The sequence below is a fragment of the Halichoeres trimaculatus genome, unplaced genomic scaffold, assembly GCF_033239565.1.
Source record: "Halichoeres trimaculatus isolate MK-OKI-2021-1 unplaced genomic scaffold, fHalTri1.1 fHalTri1_scaffold_11, whole genome shotgun sequence".
NCBI classification, from domain to species: Eukaryota; Metazoa; Chordata; class Actinopteri; order Labriformes; family Labridae; genus Halichoeres; species Halichoeres trimaculatus.
Genome location: NW_027437189.1, coordinates 16,963,775 through 16,978,197, shown reverse-complemented (window position 1 = coordinate 16,978,197; position 14,423 = coordinate 16,963,775). Strand labels below are relative to the sequence as shown.

Below are 14,423 nucleotides of genomic sequence, written 5' to 3'. Positions count from 1 at the left end.
TTTAACCCGGCACTCACTCTGTCTGTGTGATGTGGAGCTTTAACCAAGCGCTCACTCTGTCTGTGTGATGTGGAGCTTTAACCAAGCGCTCACTCTGTCTGTGTGGTGTGGAGCTTTAACCCAGCCCTTGACCTGTCTGTGTGGTGTGGAGCTTTAACCGAGCGCTCACTCTCTTCAGGTGGATCATCCTCTCAGAGGTCTTTTAGGACAGCTTCTGGTGATTTCTCCTCTATGCATACATTCCACCTCCACATGCAGACTGACAGGGTTTGACTAATCTAAGCCTGACCTGATCTTCACATTCATCTAAAGACATTCTGTTCTTCTTAACATCCCTCCTGTGACTCTCAGTTGAGCCATCTCAGACTTTCTAATATTCCTCTCTGCAGAGTTAAACCAGCATGATAACAGATGTTTGCAACGATTGAAGCGTGCTTTCTCTCTCTTCCAGTGATCTTTACTTTGATGAGACTTGAAGTGGAGTGTAAATATGAACCTGTGTTTGTTCTGTGACTCTTTGAACCTTGAGGATCAATCTTTGATAAATAGGAAAAGGGTTTTTTGTTGTAGTTTGATGGGGCATTATTCCTTTCTGCTTTTGTACCAAACTTTCTGCTCCTTCTGTGCCAAACTTTGGTTGCATGGACTAAACCTCCTCCAGGGGAACAGCTGCTCACTTGCTCATATATGGGAGGAGGATGATTTTTATTTCAAGATGTGCTCTATGTCCTCTGAAATAAGATTGCTTTTTAGTTTTGATCATGTGAACTTAAGTTTCTCTGATTTTTTTTGTTTGTTTTTTGGGGGGGCTTTTTCATGCCTTCAGTGAGAAAGGACAGGACAGTGGATGGAGTAGGAAACATGGTGAGAGTGGGAAATGACGTGGGAAACAGGCCACAGGCTGGATCCAAACCCGGGCCACCTGCTTGAGGGCGAACATCATGGCACGTGATCCAGACCGCTTGGCTGTCTGTTCCCCAGTTTCCCTGATTTTAAAGTTTGAAGGATGATCAATCAAATGTTTGCTTAAGGACGATGGATGTTTGGAGCATCTGAGGACATTCAAAGCTTTCAATGTTAAATCAGAGAGCAGATGATCATGGTCATCACGGTCATTTCGGTGGCTGTCCCTCTGCTCGTCCTCCAGTCTGTGTGAGGCTCTGCTGAATGTAAAGGATCGTCACGTTTGTTTATTGCACTAAACAACCTTTTTGTGAGACTGACAGTTTGATTTACAGACTGAGCTTTACGAGCTGTTCAACTGACTGCTGTTAATAAAGTTCATGATACAAAACGACACTGAGTCTGTAATATTTACCAAACCAGGACACCTTCACAGATCGTAGCTCTTCTTATGCTCAACTGGGGGTGTTTGATAATATACCCCTCCATGTTTGATCAACATTTACACACACTTGATAAAAATTTTCTGATCAGATGGAAAAACTGTAACAATTTACATTTAACAGTGTTGAATCTTAATGAGGTAATAAGTAGAGTTTCAAAATGCAAAAAAAAAAAGAAATGGGTGCAAGACCATGCCAGGTTCAAAAGTCACTTAAATCACCTTTCTTCCCCATTCTGATGATGAACTGCAGCAGATTGTCTTGACCATGTCTACATGCCTAAATGCATCGTGTTGCTGCCATGTGATTGGCTGATTAGAGGTTTGTGTTAACAAGCAGTTCGACAGGCGTGTCTATTAAAGTGATTGACTGACACACACACACACACACACACACACACACACACACACACACACACACACACACACACACACACACACACACACACACACACACACACACACACACACACACACACACACACACACACTTGAGTCACTGTATTCATTGTAGTATTTATTAATCCAAAGGAAGAAACAGTTTAAGACAGAAGCAGCTGCAGACTGAAGCTCAGCTGTTTCATCATTTGGCTAAAAACAGAATCCTGCACAGAAGAGTCTGACATGACGTCTGGTCCAGTGACACCACTGTGATGTCACAGAGTTTTTAGAGATATTAAGACATTCATATGTTTCTATGACCGATGAACACAAACATGTCACTGAGCTCTGTAAAATCATGCATCAGTTTTACAGCAATGTCAGGTAGGACACTCAGCCTTATCTAAAGACGATGAGTTTTATGTACAGTGAACAAGTGAGACTCCAAACTCTACTAAACAATGTGCAACAGCTGACTGATCCCCAGCTACACCTCAGCAGTCTGTTCCTCTCTGAATACCAAAGAAGACACGTCGTACGATGCAAAAAATAAAATCTTAGCATTAAATTACAAAGCTCAAAAAATAAAATTATAATCTATGTAAAGAAACAAACGCAATAAAAATGTATATCTACATCGGTTTATAAAAAGAAAGAGTATAAGTTAGATCTGTTTTCAATATGGAAACCTTTTCTTTTATATATATATCTGTTAAAGTGACAGAAGATCATCACCAACAGGTCTACACTCAGGTACTGGAAGATAAATACATTGAGTCAGCTGACCGGCTCACAGCTGGACCATCACAGCTGGACCATCACAGCTGGAGAACTCAGGAAGAGAGCCGGCTGCTGAAATATCACAGTGGGGATTGAACCGTGCACAGCAGCACGAGCCGACAGCCAGAGCAAAGGGAGCTGAGAGCAGAGATATACTGCACGTGATTATCCCTCAGTGTGTGTTTGTGTGTGTGTATGTGTGTGTATGACTGAGGGTTACTGCACCAGGAGTGGATTACTGTCCTGTGGTTTTGACCCAACACCTGGAGGTGATTCTGAGTCCAAACACCCTGCAGGTCCACATAAAAAGAGCACACAGAGCTAGCATCATGCTAACAGTGACTCAGACATGACCGTATGAGCTGATTAACGTTTGTGTGTGTGTGCTCTCTATAGGTAAAGCAGCAGGATGTACGATGCAGGTTAAGGCACCTTGGAACCCTGATGGCTCTGTGGCCCCCTTCAGGACAGGGTCTTTGAGGGGACCCAGTGTTAGAGTGTGAATGTGTTGAGCTCTCTGCCATCACTCCTCACCTCCAGCTCGTCTGCTCTGGTAAGATCAGCATGTAGTGAACACAGCGTGTATGACAGAGTCTGCAGTCAGCTTCATCCCCCGTCTGAGTGTCTACAATCAGACCAAGTCAAAGGAACACGGCACAGCTCAGGAACCAAACCAACAAACACATCAGGGAGGACAGCAGGATGGGGTAACAGAAAGACCTGAGCTGTTAGTCTGACTCCATCAATCAATTCACTCATCAAACAACGACTGAAGTCCCACTCAGCAGTTTAGTGCCATGGCTGTGGTCAGGTTCAGTAGCTGTGAGGTTGTCGGCTCCAAACAGAGACCTCAGATCATCTTCAGCTCCACATTCAGCAGCAGAGATGATCTGATTCTCTGCTCCGAGGTGATTGGCTCATTTTCTAAAGTGATGAAGTATTCCTTTAAAGACCTGACATACACATATCACACACACACACACGCACACACGCAGCCAGTCCATGTGTTCTTACCCCAACACATTCACAGTTACAGAGGGACTACAACACCTAGCACACACACACAAACACGCACGCACACACATCTGTGAGGACAAGAGGAAGAAGTGCATTGTGGTCCTGCAGTTTAGAGGGTCTTTTTCTGTCTGTACATTAAGAACGTAGTGACATACATGTTGATATAAAACATTTGAGTGTCTGTGTGGGTGTGGGTGTGTGTGTAGCTGCAGATCAGCATCTATCAGCAGTGTTCTGTGAGCAGCATCAGTCTAAATGAAGCTCTTCTCTTCACAGGTGAATCCAAAGTGGCAGGTGTGCAGGAGAGCAGGGCGCTGACCTCACTTTGGCACCAGGCCTCGGGATTGTGGGTACAGCGGGGATCCTGGACTAGAAGGGCTGAAGGGGGAGGTGGGAGTGCTGGACTTCTTCCCTGTCTTAGGTCGACTGAGACACACACAGAGAGGAGAGGAGAGGGCGACACGTTTAGAGTCAGTTCCTCTCCAAAGCTGCTGCAAAGCTTTGGCGCTACAAGTAGTCTTACCCAGACTTTGGTTTTTTGAGGCTGCCGCTGGCGCTGGCGGGGGGCGTTGGTCCCAGGCTGCTGTGGAAACCTGAGGCGTCTACTTGGATCTCATCCTCATCCCTGAGAGCGTCCTCCAGAGCAGCTGCCACCTTCGGGGCAATAACTGGCTCCTGGTACTCTTTAGTGGTCCGAGCCGGCGGGTCCATGTCCAGCATTATAATGTTCTCAGCCTGAGGAGGGCATACACACACACACACACAGGGACACAAACAAAACACATTATTCACAAAACTAAAGATGGATTCTGTTTCCACGTCTCTGACAGTGGTGTCTCCAGCCGTCGGTCCTCTCTGATCTAATCAGGACAAACCTGCAGACTCTTAAAGGATGTGTGTGTGTACGTATATGTGTGTTTTGTTTTTGTCCCTCTGAGTGTAAAAATCGTTCCTGAGTTTGATATCTCACCTTGTATCTCATCTCTGGTCTCATCATCATGGACACTCGAGCGTGGTGACTCAGAGGCCTCCTATAGCCGACCGCAGAGCGGGGCCGGCCCATCATCTGATGGTCACTACACATACACAGAAACACAGAAAAACAAATTCAGGGGGCATTGTGGTAAGAAGGCATCACCATTAGAGCAGATAACTGTTTAGATCAGAGACTCACTCCTCCATGCGTGTGATGGGCTTCATCTTCCAGTGCTCTTCCTCCTCATCCAAGTATGCTCTGTTCACAATCTTATTCTTCTCCTCATGAGGGATGAAGTTCTCTATGATCAGATGCCTGAGACAGACAGACAGACATGCACAAGTAAATACGAATAGAAACAGGGCCAGAGGACTAACCATAAACACTGGGTCATGTGACCTTGGTGGTTTGTAATCTCACATTTCAGTAATCCTTTAATGTGTGTTTCCTTTAAATGAACCTTTAACGTGGACCTCCTTTTGAAAACTGTCACTCCTGTTTGTCTCCTAGTGTTATGTATTTCTTTTGTGATTGTCTTTTTAATTGAGTTTTGATTAAACTTTGAAGTGTTCTTCAGTGCAGAGAAAGGCACTTCTAAATAAAATGTATTATCATTTTTATCAAAACAGTTATAGGATCTTTAACCTTTTGTAAAGTTCAGCTGTCTTCTAAAAGCTGTCTGTACCATACGAAGAAGAGCTGTTTGGAAGCAGACAGATTTATTTCTGAGCTGAATGATCTGATCACTGTAAAGATCCTGAGTTTTCATCACTGGAAACTTATGTGCTGAAGTTATTTACCTGAGGAAGGATTTACACTCTGCTCTCACAGGGTGAGGCCGATCACAGACAGCTGAACAGAACACACAGCCTTTTTCAGGTTTGGAGTTATGTCAGGATCTTTAATGTGTTTGGATTTAATCTAACACTGGACTTTGATCACATGGAGTCTTTCTGGAAGTGGAACAGGAAGAGGACTGTTGGACTTTAATAAGATTTAAACATTATTTTTAGTTAGTTTGATCAGAGTTAACAGAGTTTGAACGGTGCCCTCCTCCAAAACAGGCGTCTGCTGTTCTTAGGATAAATACGTGTCCAGATAATTAAATAAACGAGGATTCGTTCAGAGCAGATCATAACAGCTTTAACAGTTACTTCTCTCTTCAAACTGTGCACCTCTCTCTGACTCATGGTGACAGACTTCAATCTGCTGAATACTAACACACAAACATCCTTCATTCTGTTCTTAACAGCTACAGACAACAACACTCATCAAGTCTGCTCCATTCAAAGCTGGAGTCTCCCATCGTCTTCTTTTATCAATGAACTAAAACCTCAGAGCCTGGAGCCTGCACAGGTTGATCCATCAATTTAAAAAGTTGGTGATTGGTTTACTCAAAAGGATTTATAACCTGATCGTTCCAGCTCTATAATAATCATCTTAAAGCTCCAACACTGATCAGTACGGCTGGAATGATATGCTTTTCTCGCGATTTGATTCCATTATGCTTTTTGGGGTGCCGCTTCGATTTAAATTGCGATTCTTGGATATTGAGAGTTTTTGCGTTTTTTAGTTTGCTTTTTAAAAACCAAACCATGAGAAAAAGTTAAATGATGATGATAATGTCTACAGACTGTATCGGTAGCCATATTTTCCCATAAAATGCACATCACGTGAGTCAGAGAGAAACATTTCACCCCCTGCTGGAGAAAAGCGGTAACTTTTTTCTAATCCAGTTTAGAAAAAAAGACTGAAATGAAGGATTTGAATTTGAAAAAAAAAATTGATGAAGAATCCTGATTTTAATATTGTCAAACAAAAATCCTGATATATCATTTTTTCTCCCACCCCTACTGATCAGTGTTATCCTGTCAGGCAGACTGTGTATAAATCTGTGTGTGACACTCCGTACTTGAGCTTGAGGTCTCGGGTCAGCTCATTCTGTGTCTGCTCCAGCTCCTGACGGCCCAAGATGTGATGCTCCTGGACGTCCTGGATTTCAGCCTTCACTGCCTGAAGTTTATCAAAGAGCTGGAGGAGAGAAGAGGAGAGGAGACAGGAGAGTCAGCCTGATGTAGAGGACTTATAAGTGTTTGGTCTGAATGAGTTTCATTTAAAAGCTGAGTGTGTTATTAGGAGATGTGGACAGACATAGCTCACAGTTTGCTCTCACCTGTTTTTAAATAGCTGCTGACCTACTTCTGAAACACTGACGGCTCAGATTAAAGTCACTCACTGACTGCTTCAGAAATAAACACATCTATGTATGTTCACAGTCAGTGTCAGAAGAAGCTTCATGTGTGTGTGTCACAGACAGGAGGACGTCTGCAGCCCTCACCTTCTTCAGCTTCTTGGTCTTGATGTCCACCTCTTGCTGCAGAGAGCTGTACGTCTCCTTCAGCTCCAGAGTCTCCTCATCACGACTCTCTACCTGCTGCTGCATCTCTCGCTCCCTACGTTTCTGTTTAAACACACACACACACATACAGATCATTACACACCTGTAGGGCTGCAGCTATTGAATATTTTAGTATTTGAGTCTTCTACTGAAAATTCCATCGATTAATTGAGTAATCGGATGAAACACACTTCTGTTTAGTTCAAAGAGCAATTATTTTTCAAATGAAAATCTGTTTCTAACAAAAAGGGAAACAAGTGATTTTGGGTGGCATATTTGAAATTCAATGAAATCTGACAAGATGTGAGACATTTTAACTAGGAATAAGACATTCTTGAAAGATTTTGAGTCTTTGCAGTGTTCAGACTAAAATGATGATCCCAGCTGTATTGGAGCACATATGGATCCATTACTACTCGATATTTATGTCAGGACCTGTGAGCTAAACTTGACAACTGCCAAGTTAGCTTTGTTATGCTTTTGTTTTTTCATCTCTTTCCCTCTACAGTGCTGTGTTTTAAAGATTAAATAAATGCTAAATGACGTAATCCCTTAATAAGCATAACAAGTCATTTGCATGTCAAGATTGTGGATGATGAAGGAGAAAGGATTAATTCATTATAGGAGGGACAGAAAAGCGTGTAACAACACACTGTTAATGTGTTTCGAACTACAAATCAACTTTGATTCGCTGACTTTTTTTTTGATGTTAAAATATAAATCCCCCTCCATTCATACTAGGGCTGAACGATTATGGAAAATAATCTAATTGCGATTTTTTACACCAATATTGGGATTGCGATTTAGCATGCAATTTTTTGGGGGGGTGACATTTATTTTCTGCATTGCCCACTTAACACAAGTTTTAAGTCATTTTATCGCAGGACTAACACAACAAAAGATACTGTTAACATTTAAATGTGCCTTTTTTTGCATTTCTTACATGAAAAAGAAAAAGAAAAAAAAAAAGGAACACTGGAAAAAATTTCTGACCTCCCGTTGTAAGTAAGAGTAACAAACCATACAAAACAAAGTGATTAAGGGGTACGGCTCTGCCAGCCACAATCATTCTACTGGATGGAGCTTTGCAGCTCACAGGGCTTTTTTGCCAGGAAAAAAACAGCATTTTGACTTTTGCTGGTTTTAAGGGAGGACAAGTACAAGTTACTATACTTCCTCCAGGTCTATGTACATGAAACTTTTTTTTTTTTAATTGCAGCCTTTGCAATTTGAAAATTGCATTCTATTACATTGCGATGTCGGTTTAAAATTGACTAATTGTTCAGCCCTAATTCATACGCAGTCTCCTGTGCGGCCACACTGGCCACCCAAGCTGTGCCATACTCTACCTGCCTGCACAATGAGACACAGAGAACTCTGGTACAACTTGTGTGACTTTTAGGCTCATTTTAAGTTGTTATGGTCCAACAGCCCCCTAAAACCCTCGCTATTGTTTAAAATGACTGTCGAGAGGAGCGGTCACAGCGATCAGATGTCATTAATCATACGTGATTTCCGCGATTGTGTAAGTGCATGAAGTGCGCTGCGTTGAAGCCCACCTCTCCAATGGTGCCAAAGAGGAGAAGAGAGTGTTGCGGTCACACTGGTAAAACAAAATGGACTTTGAAGCGTGCTTGAAAATGGTTCAGATAGCCAGTGTGACAGCGCTCAGAGAGACTGACGTGAACGAGACATCTGTCTGTGACGGTCTGTGAGTGAGTGATTTTGAATACGGGAGGGGCTCATAGGGAAGGGTACCGAACTAGGTACTTTTATAGGTACCGACCGAATTCTGTCAAAAGTACCGGGTACCGATTCACGAAAAATCAAAAGGTACCATGTTTAGGTACCTAAATGCATCCTTGTGACTGTGAGTAAGTGGAAGAGTAGGTGATTTTCCATGCTGAACATGAACACAGCATTACAAGATTAAATATTGACGAATAAATATGTTAAGTTAAAAAAATGTATATTTTATTACTAAACAAATTGTTATTTTTTACCACATAAACACAAAAAAGTACCGAAAATTGGTACCGTTGAGTACCGGTACCGATTGCCAGTTACCGGGCATCGGTACCGTATCATTTCAAGTGTGAAAGGTACCCATCCCTAGGGGCTCAGCACTTGCGGCTTGTTGAGAAGCCGCTGTTGCTGCAGATCAATACATGCTTTCACATCAGTCAGAAAAGAAGCTAGGTTTGTTGCTGGTCACTTTTTTGTGGAAAAAAGGCACTAGAGGGGTCTGAAAAATCACTAAATATAGCATCAGCTCTATGTGCCACATCACATCGGGCAAACTACCACTCTTTGATCTTATAAAACTAAATGATTCCTCAAGGCGCAGAAAATTCATTGATCATTTTTTGTAATCGAATTACTCTAATTATTCAAGGAATTGTTTCAGCTCTACACACCTGCTCCTGTTTCATTCTGTTCGAGAAACTGTTTCAGAGTCTGGATGTGGTGTCACTATAACCCTGTTCAGAGTTAACCCGAACTAGAAGGTGAAACAGATTTAAGACTGTTTGTTTTTCTTTACAGTAGAATAAAGATCCTCATCTGGACATTTCCCTGCATTACTAAGAAAACAGTCTGTTCACCGGAGACTATTGTTTTGAACGTTTTGTTTTTGTGCGTGCTTTAAAAACACGCTCCACCGGAAGCAGAGTTGATCATAGACTGAAGTCTGTACCTGCTCAGCAATCTCTTGTCTCTTCAGCTCCAGCATCCTCTGCTGTTCGTTCGTGTGATCCACGATGTTCTTTCCCCCGACCAGCAGCTTACTCTCCATTGCCTGGACGACAGAATTACATCATCACAACCTGAACAGCTGGTCACATGTCAAACAACAAATACAGCTCTACGGTTCTACAGTTTCATTTAGCAGGCACTTTTGTCTAAAGTGACGTACAACACAAGCAAAAACTGAGACACAAGAAAAACCTAGTTAGTGCGACAAAAGTGCTTCAAGTTATTTGGTTGTAGGTGCTGCCATTAAGTGCAAGAATTTTTTTAGAATAACGTAAAATAATCGAACCAACTAACCACAGTTAATTGCTGCAACAATACAATTCAAGCTTCAACCACATTTAGTAATTAGTGCTGAAAATTCACTAAGAGCTGGGTTTGACACCTGACTCATTCTACTTCTGGGGACAAAGAGGAGAAGGGTCAGCTTAAGTGCTTATGTGTTCCCTGAACAGATTAGTCTTCAGACATCTCTTAAAAGTAAAAAAAAAATCTACAGATCATATAGAGTTAAGTAATTCATTTCACCATTTGGGCACAACAGAGGAGAAGAGTCTGGCAAGAGATTTAGAGCCGCGCTGGGCTGGGAGCACCATGCGTCTTTCAAAAGCAGAGCGTAGTGGGCGAGTACACACACAGACACAGACACAGACACAGACACAGAGACACAGACACAGACACACACACACAGACACACACACACACACACACACACACACACACACACACACACACACACACACACACACACACACACACACACACACACACACACACACACACACATACACACACACACACACACACACACACAGATAGTGTGGCGCTCACCTTCACTTTGTCAGCCAGCCTCTCTCCAGCCTCTCTCTCCTTCTGCAGGTCTTCCATCTTCTTCTCTTTCTCCTTCAGGAGTCGAACTTTCTCCTCAGCCACCAGGCTGTGGTCCTCCATGATGGCCTTCCTCTCTCTCTCCAGCTTCTCCTGCTGCTCCCTCCAGTAGTCTCCTTTATCCTCCCCATCCTCCTCCTCGTCCTCTTCTCCTTCCTCCAGCTCTTCTCCATCACTCCCATCCCCAGCTCCTCTCCTCCTTCTCCTCCTCTTCTTCCTCCCGGAGCGTTTCTGTAGCTGATCCTTCAGCCTGGCGATCTCCTCCTGGAACTGTCGGAGCAGAGCATCCTTCGGGTCCTCATTGATTCGTGGTTTGTTCTTGATGTTCTTGGCTCTGTTGGAGTACCGCAGTGTGGTTAGAGTCTCCTCCACATTGTAGGAGGCAGGGCCAATGTTGGCCACCATGACCGTGCGTGCATTCCCTCCCAGAGAGTCCTGTAACAGACGGGTGAGTTTGGAGTCTCTGTAGGGTATGTGGCTGCTGCGCCCATCCACTAGCGCTGAGATGACGTTCCCCAGAGCAGACAGAGACAGGTTGATCTTTGTAGCCTCCTTCAGCCTCTCACCTTGAGCTCCAGTCTTTGCCTGACGCTCACTCCCGGCTAAATCCACCAGGTTCAGTTTGCCCACCCTGATGTGGTTCTCTCCGTCCACGCCCAGCTCACTGCACTCGACCGTGATGACGAAGATGGCGTGTGAGCGTGAGCTGTGCTCGTTCATGTTTGTGGCACCCACTGAGCGGTTCTGGTTTCCCACGTTCATGACGTGTTCAATCTCCCGCACGCTCTTGGTGACAAATGATGAGAGGTCTTTGACGTAGACACCAGTGTCGGGGCGCTCCCTGAGCTCTAGGCGATGTGATTGGTCCTTAGAGAGCAGGTCTCTGATCTCCTCCTGATAGATCTCCAGATATGAAGCTCGGACCAGGTACTGCTGGTTCTGAGAGCGCGAGATGTGAGTGAAGATGTGCTCAAAGGAATTAGGGATGACCCCCCTCCTCTCAGGGTCGTTCTTCACGCCCTCCATGGTGTACGTCTTCCCCGTACCTGTCTGCCCATACGCAAAGATGGTTCCGTTGAATCCTAGCAGCACTGACTCAACCAGCGGCCTGAAGGTCTCATCATACAGGTCGATCTGCTTGGAGTTCCAGTCATACACCGAGTCAAAGGTGAAGACTTTTGGGGGGTCACTGGCTGAGCCCTCTCTGGGGTTCCGGACCAGAATCTGACCCAATTTGACGTCCACGGAGACCATCCTCTCATACTTGGCGGCCCTCTCCTTCTCATTCATGGGGCGGCAGCGGACCACCACCTTCACTGACTCAGAGCTCTTACTCTTGGACATGTTTCAGAGCTCAGGCCCTCGGCTCCGTCTGTCCTCCAGGGGCAGCTTCAGGACCAGACCAGCAGGGTTGAAGCCCACATCAGAACCTGAAGAGAACACACACATGCTCACTGATAAGGGATCAATCTGTGTGGACCCAGTGCCTCAGGATCATGACCTTTAGTCAGCACACAGAGCACTGTGAGCAGATGGAGGACTGAACAATCAGAGCTGCTTCCCAAACACTAAACCTTAAACCTGAAGGCTCAAATAAAGACGGTCTGAACTCTGTTAATGTATTGAACCTTTTCCAGACTGGACTCTCCTCTCATTGATTCTGGAGAATTTTTTTAATAGCTTTCATTCCTCTTACATCACAGAACCCCTGAGCCTCACACCTCAAGGCCCCTCACATCAGCTGACCAGGCCTCCAGTTGGCCCCTCGCTCTAATCTCAAACGTAAAGGAGACGGTGGGGCGGGGGGTTGGGGAAGGGGGTCGTAGTACAGGTTCTGGATGCTTAATCTGTCCTCTTCAATTTGGCTCTCCTGGTCTTTCTCTATCAGGTGTCCCTGAACTCATCACGTTAAGCTGCTGAATCATCTTTATGGACTGACTGAAGAGTAAAAACAATGTTTGTGAAACTCAGGGGGGATTTATTTACTATGACTCACTCTAATGGATGAATATCATTGGCTGGTCCTTACTTGTCTTTGTGCAAACAGGGATCCTACCTGATCTTCCCTCTCACCCGTTCTTCAAGTGTTTGTCTCCAGAGTCAGAGAATACTTTAAGTAAAGACATAAAGTCTAGATGTTCAGGTCTGGCTCATGTGATCTCTCAGTCATAATGAGACAGGTGAATCAGACTTGTAGTCATTTTTGTGCATTTGACTTACCAATATTTAATATTCTGTCTTAAGAGCCATTTCCCCTCAGTGACACCTTTAACAGGCTCAATAAATGATTTATTTATACCTAAGCTGTCAGCGTTATCATGCTAACTGCTTGGACCCAAACACGTTAGTTTTAAAATCCTGAGCTGTTTCCACTCCACCTTTCAGGTGATGGTCTTCCTGCTGCTCCTGTGATGGAAAAATGACTTCACACTGAGCTTTTAAACTGTATAGTTCACCTTCACTCACAGACAGCTCTGTTGATAGGTTTAAAGTAATCTGTGGCACAGGGAAATAAAACATGAGAGTTACAGCTACTAGCTAAGCATACAGGTCAGCACAAAAGGAGACAGATCTGTTATTTAGATTATTTCACTGATTGTTAGACAGTCTTTGAATCATTAAGTCTCAATGTGACAGAACAATGTCACATTGCTGCTGAATTAATCTGAATAAAACATCTCACAGATCATAAGAATCTGTTCATCACATTCATTTACATCTCAAAAACACACGGATTTACATCACTAAAGTGGACCCAGGAAATATTTTGAGCTGAACATGATAGAACTTTAGACATGTGGTTTTATATGTGATAATTTAGATAATAATGAGTCATTTTCCAGCCCTGATTCATAGTTTATCTACAGGAGGCAGAGTAAGATGTCAAAAACTGCTTTGTATGTAGATGAGGTAAGGCCAGCTAACCAGTCTGATCTGATGGGTCAGAATTGAGATAAACCTATGATTAACCAGCTAGTTAGCCTAAACGATAACCTGCTGACAGTGAAGCAGTTCTAGTTACACCACAGGTAAACAGATGACAGCCGTGAGGAGACCTTAGACAAACATTTAACATCATGATCTGATGTCTATGATGTCGGTTGGAGTCTCTGATTAACGGCTCAGCTAACCACCGTTAAGTCAGACAAATTGCAGCCCGTACAGAGACACCAGGGCCGGCCTAGCAACCACAAACACACCGGTAACCTACGATACAGGCTGGCTAGCTTCACCTGGCTAACACTAGCAGCAAGGGCGTAAACTACTGAAACATGTCGTTAAATCAAAAATTAAACCACTTTACTAACCCGCAGAGACACGTTATACACAGATCCATCCTCATCACTAATAACAAAATCGTGAGAGACTTACCGGGGCTGATCGTTCTCCGATACCGACTCTCGGTCAGCCGTTAGCCGCTGATCATCCCGCTAACCTCCGGATCTACTGGGTTGCCAGATCCACATACCACATCCCCCGAAAGAGCCGCGCGCAGATCCACTGAGAGCGGTGTCCGCCAGCAGAGCAGATACGTTATTTCCAAATAATTCAAGATTTGTGCAATTTTGTATCATGTGCAATAACACAGTGTCGTCATGTCCAAACCTACAATGTCGTTGTCGTATTTGCTGCTCGCTCAGCTGCTTTTAGATTTGCTATCTATCTATCTATCTATCTATCTATCTATCTATCTATCTATCTATCTATCTATCTATCTATCTATCTATCTATCTATCTATCTATCTTGCACACAAACTGCTGCTTTTGCCCACCCACCTTATTGTGTTTACCCACACAGGTCTATATTAACGAAAGTAGAATAGAAAACAATAGAATGAAATAAAAAATATTCTGAATTATTAAACTATTAGTAAAACATTAAATTT

The 14,423-nt window shown here is 43.7% G+C and overlaps 1 protein-coding gene across 1 annotated transcript; it reads right to left on the bottom strand.

Annotated features, from left to right (window-relative positions):
• Positions 1 to 1,847: 1,847 nt before the first annotated feature.
• On the bottom strand, positions 1,848 to 14,021 carry kif3b (kinesin family member 3B). Its single transcript, XM_074681252.1, has 9 exons — positions 13,909 to 14,021; positions 10,480 to 11,966; positions 9,593 to 9,694; positions 6,838 to 6,960; positions 6,412 to 6,530; positions 4,698 to 4,814; positions 4,494 to 4,599; positions 4,047 to 4,258; positions 1,848 to 3,949 (listed from the first exon to the last, which is right to left on the bottom strand). Exons 2-9 carry the CDS (start codon positions 11,878 to 11,880, stop codon positions 3,844 to 3,846), a joined length of 2,286 nt encoding a protein of 761 aa, XP_074537353.1. The 5' UTR covers positions 11,881 to 11,966; positions 13,909 to 14,021; the 3' UTR covers positions 1,848 to 3,843.
• Positions 14,022 to 14,423: the final 402 nt, after the last annotated feature.